Source organism: Aedes albopictus, chromosome 2, assembly GCF_035046485.1.
Source record: "Aedes albopictus strain Foshan chromosome 2, AalbF5, whole genome shotgun sequence".
NCBI classification, from domain to species: Eukaryota; Metazoa; Arthropoda; class Insecta; order Diptera; family Culicidae; genus Aedes; species Aedes albopictus.
Genome location: NC_085137.1, coordinates 53,367,973 through 53,379,501, shown reverse-complemented (window position 1 = coordinate 53,379,501; position 11,529 = coordinate 53,367,973). Strand labels below are relative to the sequence as shown.

General features: G+C 43.1%; 1 protein-coding gene across 1 annotated transcript; it reads right to left on the bottom strand.

The window, feature by feature from the left end:
* Window positions 1–1,142: 1,142 nt before the first annotated feature.
* LOC109421559 (probable cytochrome P450 6a14) lies at window positions 1,143–2,962 on the bottom strand. The gene is made up of 2 exons (XM_019696079.3): window positions 1,743–2,962; window positions 1,143–1,676 (listed from the first exon to the last, which is right to left on the bottom strand). The coding sequence occupies exons 1-2, from the start codon at window positions 2,824–2,826 to the stop codon at window positions 1,261–1,263; spliced, it is 1,500 nt and encodes a 499-aa protein (XP_019551624.2). The 5' UTR covers window positions 2,827–2,962; the 3' UTR covers window positions 1,143–1,260.
* Window positions 2,963–11,529: the final 8,567 nt, after the last annotated feature.

Here is an 11,529-nt window from a genome sequence, read left to right as displayed (position 1 = left end):
TTCCTTTATAGAATGTTCCTGGATCGATCAGGAATCGAACCCGTCACTCTCAGCATGGTCATGGTGGATACCCACGTCTGGGCCTTCTTGAACGCTTTTCCCACAACAATGAAAGGTTTGAAACCATTCCCGGAACTGTAACGACGCTCAAACCAAACAAATGGCTCCTACCCCATTTGCCAGTGAATTTAATTGCTTCGATTCGTTAGTTAATATTTTTACCGCCACCCACCAAGAAACTGCATCGTTCGGTTTCGGCATTGAATTCCTCACTCATGCGAAATGCGAAATGGTTCTTGGGGGAGTGGGTGAGAAAATATGAGTGAGTCTGTCTATCGTCGGTACATGGAACAAATTGAAGAGTAAACGTTCCGGCATCGAATTCCAACTTTTCATCCCCATATCGAACGCGCGGTCGTTGCAGTCGACGCCTTTGGTTGTTGTTTTTCCGGCATCCATGTGTAGTGCACGTGATGGCTGCTGCTTCGTTGTGTTTCCCAAGTGCTGCAGCAAGGATACTGCTGGAGGCGGTTAGGAGAAGATGTTGGTTGGCTGGTACATGTTCATCGATAACAGGGAACCATTATTGCAATAACAATACACACAATGAAGTTTGGTGAGGCGCCTTGCTTCAAGTGCGGGATCCTTTATATTGCGCAAACATTGTCGCCCTTCTCCATCCATTGGTTCTTTCTCCGGAGGAATCGTCTAGCTCTAGAACAGGCACTAGAGAACTCTGGAAACACTTTTACTAGCGTAGGGCATTATTGTGCAGGGCGTTCGATGCATGGATGGAATGCCATGCAAGTGCCGGGAGAGTGAACTGTGATTTTTTGGTCGAACAAAGGCAGGAAATGAAGCCATGGATGGCAATGTGGGCGATCTCCGTCGTAATTTTTCTTTGCGAAACAGGACTTGCATTGAATCGAGGGTGGAAAAGCAGGAGGTAATAGATTGCAATTGCTTTGACACAGTTGGAACGATGCCAATGATTGGCATCGTTTCGAAAGACTAGTCACTGTTTCAGTATGTTGCCGCTCCATCAGAGAAAAATAGTTTTTGGAAGGCTCTTTATTTGCTGAATGCTATTGAGTCTCGAATTGATTCCAAATAATCAGTTTCATCACTGTTGATAACAGACATTGAAGTGGCACTATGAATCTTCTTTATTTTTAGATCATTTGACGATAATGTATAACTAACTTATTAGACTAGAGTTATCATCAGTAATTTTATAACTAGAAGTATCAACAGACTCCACTATATCTTTTCCACTTTTAACCACAATCCCCCTTTCGGAGCAAGAATGAAGCTCTTAACGTCAAACTCCAGCGGCACTGTACACTTCTCGCCGATGGAAAATTTGAAACTATTCAGCAGATAAGCCAAACCAATCCGTGCTTGCATCATACCAAATCGCAAACCAATGCAAATTCGCGGCCCTTCGCCAAACGGAGTCCACGCGTAAGGATGACGCTTTTGCTCTTCCTCTGGACTGAACCGATTCGGGTCGAATCGTTCTGGATCAGGGAATATCTGGGCGTCATGGTGGATGGCATAGACAGGGACAAACAGACGGGTACCAGCTTCGATGACCATATCCGAATCCGGAACGTTGTAGTCCTTGGATGTTTCCCGGAAGTGCACTGGGACAGGTGGATATTTACGTAAGGCCTCTGAAATGCACAATTAAAACTTTATAAAGCCAGTCGTTCTGAAACAGGGCGAATCACTCAACTTACCGTTCAAAATCTGATCCAAATACTTCATGCTGGTTATCGACTCATACGTCATCTGTCCATTGTGTTTCTCTAGAACATCCTTTACATGCTGTCTTCCTTTCTCCTGGATATCCTGATTCATGGCCAACTCGTACAGTGTCCACGTTAACAACGTTGAGCTGGTTTCAAATCCGGCCAAGTAGAACACAAATGCCTGGGCAGCAATTTCATTAAACGATAAAAGCCCCTCGCTGCTCTTGTTCTCATCTGGATTCCTCATCTGTATGAGCAAATCCATGAAATCATTCCTGTGCACATTATTTTTAATCCGGTAATCGATCGTTTCTCTGACCACGTTCATGAAGAAGTCCGACACATCCACTGGTGTGATTCGCATCCTCAAAAGCTTCGCCACCTTGGGCATGGTGTTCATCAAAAACGATTTTGGCTTACTCAAAGGAGACGTAAATAACTTCCGCCCCATGACTCGAAACTGTGCATCTGGATTCTTGATAGAGTTGCACTCAATTCCGAAAGCGCACATACCGATAACATCTGTGGTAAATCTCGCCAACAAATCCTTCAATTCAAACTCGCTCTCCTGCTTAACCTTTTCGTCCATGAAGTCATGGAATTGCTTTCCCGCAGAAACAATCGTAGGAAACATCATCTTCATCTTGCCAGAGGTAAAAGTCGGCGACAGCTTATTCCGTAGCATCTTCCACTTGTTTCCTTCCAGATTGAACATATGCGCCGTCAGCGGGTCAGCCTTCTCGCTGTAGAAAGTCCCTCGATCATGAAAGTATTGGAAATCCTTCACGAAGATACACTTCAGCAGCTCAAGATCCGTCACCACAGCCACCGGGGTCGTAAACATGTAAATCCCGCCGAATGGACTGCGCCCTTTCAATTCATTATAAAACTGTTGAAACATTTTCCCAACCTGTATCGTCCGCGACATTTTCTTGACGTTCCCGTAGAAAAACTCCGGTTTCACAAACGGAACTCCCCGATTGGCCCAGTACGAGTGTTTTTTGTCCAGAAACAGGTAAACGGCCAGCGCGATCATCACCACGGTGATGATCGCGTCCAACGGTTCCATCATCGTTCCGCTCACTCACTTAACTAACCGGAAGCAAAATATTAAAAAACGAAAATCGTACAAAAACGCTTCCACCGTCCACCGCGCACGCACAATTGAATAGCTAGTCGAAGACTAACGTTCTCGCTGGGTGATCGTCAATGTTTTATTGTGCTATCTCACATCAGAGATAGCGAGGCTGCGTCACATATAGCCATATAGCCAAGCCACAGGGAGTACCTACATTTCATTGACTGAGTAAGATAAACCATCATGGTGACGGTGCGTTTTGCAGCGGTTCATGAGAGCGCCGCTTGCAGGGAAAACAGTAATTTATTGCAAGCATTGCATGATGGATTTCTTACCATCTCAGCGTATGAGTCATGCTCAAGATATTGGCAGAGATCGATCCATGCTACCTTCTAAATAGTTTTTACTACAAGTACTAGTGTTTATAATCTTCCTTCCACATGGCCAAAGGCTGATCGTCTTCGTGATCTTATCGTGGTTGAATATTGAAGATTTATTATGCTTCTTATCAATAAACGATTGGTAAAGGTTCGACGAGAATCGAGCCCACCGATTGTTCGTCCAAACACCTTATCCGTTGATTTTTTAACAAGTTCAATAATACAAAGATTATTCATAAAACTTTTTTGTTTATTCAACTTAATTATTCAAAATCATGGTATACTTACACTCCCGTTCAAAAGTTTGGGGTCACCCCCTCAAAAACATGTCATTTTTTTAGGCCCATATCTCCGCCAATTTGCGTCCGATTTCAAAACCCTAGGTTATTTTCTATAAGCTTTCAACTGCTTTTTACAGAACTTAGCTAAAAAATCTAGAAAGTTATTAAGTAAATTAATCCTTGATGTCATCGACCAAAAGTTTGGGGTCACCCCTCAATATGATGTATCGGCCAAAAGTTTGGGGTCACTTTCGTAAAACATGGAAAAGTGATTTGGTGATATCTTCGTCATCTATAGTTCAATTTTAATTATTTTTGGCTCATTTCAAAGATAATTAACTAAATTTACGTTTGATGTCTTCAACTTAACGTATTTAACGATTTTTGTATATAAAAATGTTATGTAAAGTTAACACATTTCACCACACTTCAAAAAATAAGGCAACTTTACGTTAAGTTTTACAATGTAAATTTCAACAAATATGTGTGGTTCAATGTCTATGCAGTAAGTATCATTCATTTTGTTTCCAATAAGCTAAAAGAATTAAAATTGAATGAAAGATGACAAAGATACAGTGTTTGGAAGAAAAAGTGATCAGTGAACCACTCGGCAGTTTTTCTTCCCTTCTGTTGGTTCTGTTTCAATTACCAAGCGGTGTATGTTCTCTCGTCGAGTCGCATGGTTCACGAAGGAACACAAAGAGGATACTCCGATATAAACAAGCTGCGGCGATGAGCGGGCTTCGCTAAGTGTAACACTTACCGATGATCGCTCATCGTTGGCTTGGGGCAACTGTGAATAATCGTTATTTTCATAAGTATTTAATGCGTTTTCGCTTTAAAAACGTGAAATACTATTTAATTTAACTGTATTCATGACGTTGCAGGTTGTGTAGTCACAATTAAAAAAGAATTATGGCAATAAAATATTCTTACCGAATGCATCGCTTTCATTAGCGTCATCGAGCATCTTCTCTCTTGATTGCGTTCTCGTATCGAACCGGGCAAGAGAATGAACAGCATTTCGGGGAGCGTTCCCGAGCATGTTGGTTCATGAAATGTTACATTCGCGAATGTATCACTTGCTGAGCATGGACCATTCAGTGGTTCGCGATAAAAATCCACACACTGCAAAGATATCAACAAATCACTTTTCCATGTTTAACGATAGTGACCCCAAACTTTTGGTCGATGACATCAAGGATTAATTTACTTAATAACTTTTTTTCTACATTTTTTAGCTAAGTTCTGTAAAAAGCAGTTGAAAGCTTATAGAAAATGGGTCATATTACCGCTCTCATCTTAAAATTTGGTCGACCCAACTTCCAGCGACACTGCCGTAAGTTTATATTCATTTTTTAGAAAATTTGCCAACTTTGGGTTAAGTTTACATACAAAATTTTTTGAAAAAGTTTCTTTTAAATCATGTTCAAAGTTTCTTTGACTTATTATCTTTTGAATGAAACCTAGGGTTTTGAAATCGGACGCAAATTGTCGGAGATATGGGTCTAAAAAAATGAAATGTTTTTGAAGGGGTGACCCCAAACTTTTGAACGGGAGTGTAAGTCTGGGCTACGCATACACAACACATACATTCATTGAAATAATCTTGGAAATGACGGATTAGACTACTTTAATCATGTTATATGTCATTAGGGTAAAAGCTCTCTTAGTGGAGGTGGTACCAATAGTGGTAGTAGTGCCAATTTAGCACTATTTCGACCAAAAAGCTTGCAAATGACATTTTTAATAGATGCATCATACCTAATTAATAACATTAATTCAGTTTTGTGTTCAAGATTTGCGGAAAAACCTATTCTAAACAATTATTTTCCTTAATTTTGTTTGTTCCTTTGCACCTATAGTGGTGGTAGTGTTCCTATAGTGGTGGGTCACATAAGAATTCAATGGAATGCGCCATTATAGGAACCAATGTTAAATTTTACCTCCATAATACGAACCGTGTACCTATAGTTGGTGCAAGTGATTTATTAGCAAAAACTGAAATAAACAATGCTTTTGCATTTTTCCTAGCAAATTTAAATGAAAAACTGTCGATTAACGTTTTAAAACTTTTTATTTTGTGGTATTATCAATTTTAATAAATTATTTTACTACAAGGAGCTACTAATTGCACCACTATTGGTACATTTACCCTATTAATGCATTTAGTACACTGGAGACGTTTTACAGGCATTTAATGCCGTTTTTCTTTTTGAACCTGGGTTGGAACTGGATTGGCGGAAAATGTGTAAATAAACAACGTCAAACAAACTTTAGTACAAGCGAAACCGAAATCGGGTTGGGGTTAAAACTGTGATCTGATCTAGTTCCAACCCAGGTTGGAACTGGATAATAAAGAAAAACGGCATAAGTGACCACATCCACTGTGCTGTGTCGTTATCATTTTCAAACTTGTCCCCATAGAAACCAAGCAGAAGAGAATACCTCACAAGTATCATAATAGTACCGAACTTTGATCAAATACCTAAACTTGTGCCGATGTTATCATATTGTGTTCTACAAGAGCATCACAATAACAATTCAAAGTTTTGTAGCAGAGGAAGGCATTAAAAACGTTTTTTTTTTATTAAGCAGTGACAATATGCTTAAATAGAGTTATCCTTGAGCTGTGTAATTTAACCTTCTTTACAAATAATGCATTGGGATCACTATGACCCTGAAATACTTCCCATTGAATTCGAATTACATTTTCTAAGAGAAAATAGAGCATTTGTATTGCAAGTCTGGAACTCTAATGTTGAACACTTCCTTAAGCCAATTCATCCTAATTGTTGAACTGTTTAAGCTTTGGTCATGATTAATGACATATAAACCGACATAAAACTACACACAAAAAAATCTCAATTTTGATGGTGACATAATTGAAAACAAAAATGACACAATAGCATATTTTTGAGTCCTCAGAGACGTGAATGCAAAGAAAAACATAATCGGGTCATTTTTAAACATGTTTGACGTGCTATTTACATGTTGTTCCGTTTCATGTACCAAAAATTTGCATGACTAATAACGTAATCCAACGTTGTCCATGTTTGTTGACAATGAAACGTCAAACGCCATCGGTGTTTGATTCATTTTTTCCCGAGTTGAGTTTCAACCTGTGACAACATTTATTAATCATTTTTTTTTAAAGACACGGACACGTTTAGTACTTCCAGTGAGCTATTCGCTCATTGAAGGAAGCACGACACTAGACAACGGACTAGCATGCAACGCCCAGTGGCACAGCCGAAAACTTTTCCTGACAGCTGCGGCGGGAATCGAACTGCGACTAAATGCTTGGTGACACTAGCCGCACAACCACGAAGCCACACATTGGTGTGGTTAAACCTGGATCAACGAGAGACGGCCGTTAGCATGCGGAATGATACTATTCGAGATACGATTCATTTGGATACAGTTAGTAATGGCTGAGAAATGTACTGTATTGTGTTTACGCGGAGAGGAGGTTGTCCGGATCCTGTGATTTTCTAGTGGAACACAATTATTTACCAAATCATTTACATATATGTGAAATGATGAAAACTAAAATAAAAAGCTAATAAACTGTGTTCAAATGATATTTCTAGTTTCCACTATATTTTTTTTATATTGAAAAGAAAAACTTGGAGAGTAGTGTCCTGAAAAAAAAAGATTGATACTATGTTATCAACAAAAGACGCTTGCTGTAAAATTACAAGCCCGCTAGAATCAGCATCGTGTAAATATATGATCAAACTTAATTTTGTGTCATTCTGCTCGCTGCTATATGTCGGCGTTAAATGACACATGGGTTTTTCGAATTGTGTATAATGCGTACGTGTGATGCGACCATGCCTAGGCGAGTCCACCCTAGAAATGGGAGGCCACCGGCTTACTGGTGGACCGACGCGATTGCGGACCTGCGCCGCGCCTGCCTACGGGCTAGGCGGCGGATGCAGCGAGCACGATCAGAGGAAGATCGAAACGAACGGCGGGTGGTGTTCGCCGCTGCAAAAGCCGCGCTCAAGACCGAGATAAGAGCAAGCAAAAAGGCCTGCTTTGAGGGTCTCTGTCAGAGTGCCAATACGAACCCGTGGGGTGACGCCTACAGGATCGTTATGGCCAAGACGAGAGGTGTCCTACAGAGCAATCTCCAGAGATGTTGGAGGGGATCATTGGAGGACTTTTTCCGCGTCATGATCCTAATCCTTGGCATCCTTTCGTAGGACAGCCGGGGACAGCTGGCGATGAGGAGAGGGTCACCGATGTGACACTTGCGGGGATAGCTAAGTCCCTTAGCGTAGGTAAAGCCCCAGGTCCGGACGGAGTTCCAAACCTGGCCTTAAAAGTAGCTATTGCAGAGGCTCCCGAGATGTTCAGGTCTGCTATGCAGAAATGCCTGGACGAGGGAGTTTTCCCAGAAGCTTGGAAGAGGCAGAGCCTGGTACTATTGCCAAAGGCGGGAAACTACCTGGAGACCCGTCGGCATATAGACCAATATGCATGATCGACACGGCGGGGAAGGTGCTCGAAAAGATCATCCTCAATAGAATGTTGAGGTTCATCGAGGGCGAAAATGGTCTTTCGAGCAACCAGTACGGCTTCCGGAAGGGAGGTCCACCGTAGACGCTATCTTGTCGGTTACAAAAACCGCCGAGAAAGTACTCGAGCCGAAGAGGAGGGGAATTCGCTTCTGCGCGGTAGTGACTCTGGGGTGTAAGGAATGTGTTTAATAGCGGCAGCTGGGCTGCTATTGCCGATGTGCTCTTGCGTCTGGGGATACCGGAGTATCTGTACAAGATTCTCGAAAGTTACTTTCAGAATCGTGTACTAGTCTACGACACAGAGGTGGGTCGGAAGTGCTTTCACATAACCTCAGGAGTCCCGCAAGGTTCCATCCTGGGTCCGGTGTTATGGAATGTCATGTACGACGAGGTGTTGAGGTTAGAGTACCCAGTAGGAGTGGAGATTGTCGGATTTGCTGACGACATTACGTTCGAAGTCTACGGTGAAACGATCGAGGAGGTGAAGTTAACTACCGACCACTCGATCAAGGTTGTGGAGGCGTGGATGCGGTCCAGAAAACTGGAGCTGACTCACCACAGGACAGAGGTGACGGTTGATAACAACCGGAAGTCGGAGCAGCAGACGGAGATCAGTGTAGGAGAGTGCACTATCCTGTCAAAGCGCTCCGTCAAACACTTGAGCGTGATGATCGACGATTAGCTTACCTTCGGTAGCTACGTCGATTATGCCTGTAAAAGAGCCTCCACAGCTATTGCGGCACTGTCCCGGATGTTGTCCAATAGCTCTGTGGTGTACGCCAGTAAGCGCAAGCTTCTGGCTAGTGTTGCTACGTCCATACATAGGTAGTGCGGCCCGGTGTGGGGCACCGCGCTAAGTACTGAATGCTACCGACGGAAGCTGGAAAGTACTTACAGGCTTATGTGTCTGAGGATGGCGAGCACGTACCGTACCGTGTCACACGACGCTCTCTCCGACAATACTGGTATGGTGCCTATCAGCATTCTTATCAGTGAGGACATGGAGTGCTTCGAAATGCGCGGTACAAGAGGCATACGCAGGACTGCCAGGATGACCTCTATGGTCAAATGGCAGCGCGCGTGGGACAGTTCCACCAAAGGAAGGTGGACCCATAGGTTGATACCGAGGGTAGATAGTTGGATTAATAGGCGCCATGGGGAAGTTACATTCCACCTGACACAGGTCTTTACAGGTCATGGTTGCTTCCGACAGTATTTACACCGTTTCGGGCATGCGGATTCTCCCGAATGCCCAGTGTGCAATGGTTTAGAGGAAACGGTGGAACACGTTTTGTTCGTGTGCCCGCGTTTTCGCACAATGCGTGACCGCATGCTTGCCACATGCGGGGAGGACACAACTCCGGACAATTTGGTCCAGAGGATGTGTAGGGATGAGGTTAGCTGGAACGCCGTTTCAACGGCTATCACCCATATTGTCTGGGAGCTACAGAGGAGGTGGCGCGTGGATTCGGAGAATGGCTAGTCCAGATGCAGTACAAGAGGTGGTCCAGGGGTTCGAAGTCGGCTTCGTAGGTCATACCGGTGCCCTGCGGTCGAGATTGACCCTTACAGCGATTAAGTGGCCGCGGAGAGGAAGTCCCAGGTAGCGGTGTTGTCGTGGCGTCGGTCTACTGGGTTGGATCCGAGCCCGCGGTTGGAAAAGGGTCCCCGGCAAGGGTCGGGGTAGGTGAGACCCTGCTGTCTGCAATCTTCGGGTGCATCTGATAGGGCCTGAAGGGTAGTGATACCCTTCCTTACGGGCAGGTCAGATCGGGTTGCACGTGGGCATCAGTTCTCGATGTCTGCCAGGCAGTTGGGCGCGGGCGGGGTTGACCCTGCCCGCCTTCCGAGAACAAAGGGAGTGGCGAGGACCACTCGGGAAACTGGCTAAGCGCCAGCATGTTACCGTGATGGACTCTCCAGAGCGAGTCATCGATGTTCGTTGCTGCTAGGCTACGCAGCTAACCTTGAGGGTGCGATGTGCACGAGCCCCTCTCTGAAGCAATACCTTGTTGGTGGTTCCGGAGAGACGTAGGGTTTGGCGACCATAGGAATGTGTTTTAGTGGGTCGAGGAGAGAGTAGTTCTGGCTTTTACTAGTGTTGTAGAAGACGGCCTTAACCCCACACTACCCTAACCTTCCTGTTAGGGTGACTGTTGAGCAGATTTTTCCCCCTATGGTTTAGAAGGTAAAAAAGGGCACCATAGCGGACATCATTACAACGTTTCCAAAAATCTAACAAGAAAACGACTTGCATCTAATCTTTGAAAAAGGTTAAATAAATAACCGAAACCCTAGGGTTAAAATGCAATAACCGTTTTTGCAAACGTTTAGAGACTGCCAAGGCCGAAAACACATCCTCTGCCGGTTCTCTTTGTCTACGTAATATTGAATCGGGAGCTCAAGTGAACACCATACATACCGACCTGAAGGCTGCGTTTGACCGTGTGGATCACTCCATATTACTAGGAAAGCTTGGAAAACTTGGGGTTTCGTCGAGCTTGGTGCAGTGGTTTAAATCATACTTGAAAAATCGCAAACTCTGTGTCAGAGTTGAGGGGTATAATTCAGAATCACAACGTATGATATAGGAGGGTATGTGTACCATCAGTAATCTCATGCTCCCATTTTCATCCTATTCGAAAACAAGCGATTACGGCACCGATTGACTCCGTTCTTTTTGTTTTCATGGGTGCTAACAAAAAATACAAAAATAAGAAACAAAACAAACAGCGCTTCAATCCTTTGTTTTTCGTGGGATTAAAATGGGAGCCACATGCTTAATAAGGGGACCAATACCCTAGTAAGGCATGTAACATCACTTGTTTGCTTATGATAAGGTTTTTACAGTAGCCAAAATTTGTAAATTATCCAAACTATTTGTATATTCACTAACATATGTATGTTTGTTACGCATTACGTGTAACGCGTAACGCACTATTTGTTACGTGTAGAATGTCATAAATAACTAGCAGACCACACGAAAATTTATAAAAAAATGTGTCATACAATATGGATTGTTTTTGTTTATTAAAACTTAGATTTAAACATTATTGGAACGAATTGACCTCGGCTTTTTTTCTACACCGGTGTTTCAGCATGGTCAATACGGAGTCAAAACTGTAGGCACCCACACTGGTACTTCAACTTTGACGATTTCTGTGGCCCAACCCGCTGAATAAAAACATTTCAAATTTTGACCACAACATTTCCTATATGTACAGTGAAATTTTCATGAAGTTACTTTAATTTTTCACTGAAATACGGATTTTTGAAAAAAGTATGTCCATAAATGGATTTCTTGACAATATGAGGCAACTGCAAACAATTCTTCACTGTCCCATATCTTTATAAGAGTCTAGTGGAATTATGCATGCACATGCTCGCTTCCGTGCTTAAGAAGTTCGAATCGTGCTGTTTTTAAGCTCCTCAGGGGGTTCCTAAGCCTCGTCCAATGTTGCTAATTCCACTGCTTAACCATCATCCACTATGTTCTTCCTGTGTCTG

What these genes read in the sequence shown, in the direction of transcription:
- LOC109421559 (XM_019696079.3), bottom strand. Translation starts at nt 2,826, where the DNA reads ATGATGGAACCGTTGGACGCGATCATCACCGTGGTGATGATCGCGCTG. An exon ending in TTTGGATCAGATTTTGAACG is followed by an intron (nt 1,677 to 1,742) that starts GTAAGTTGAGTG and finishes TGTGCATTTCAG; the next exon opens with AGGCCTTACGTAAATATCCA.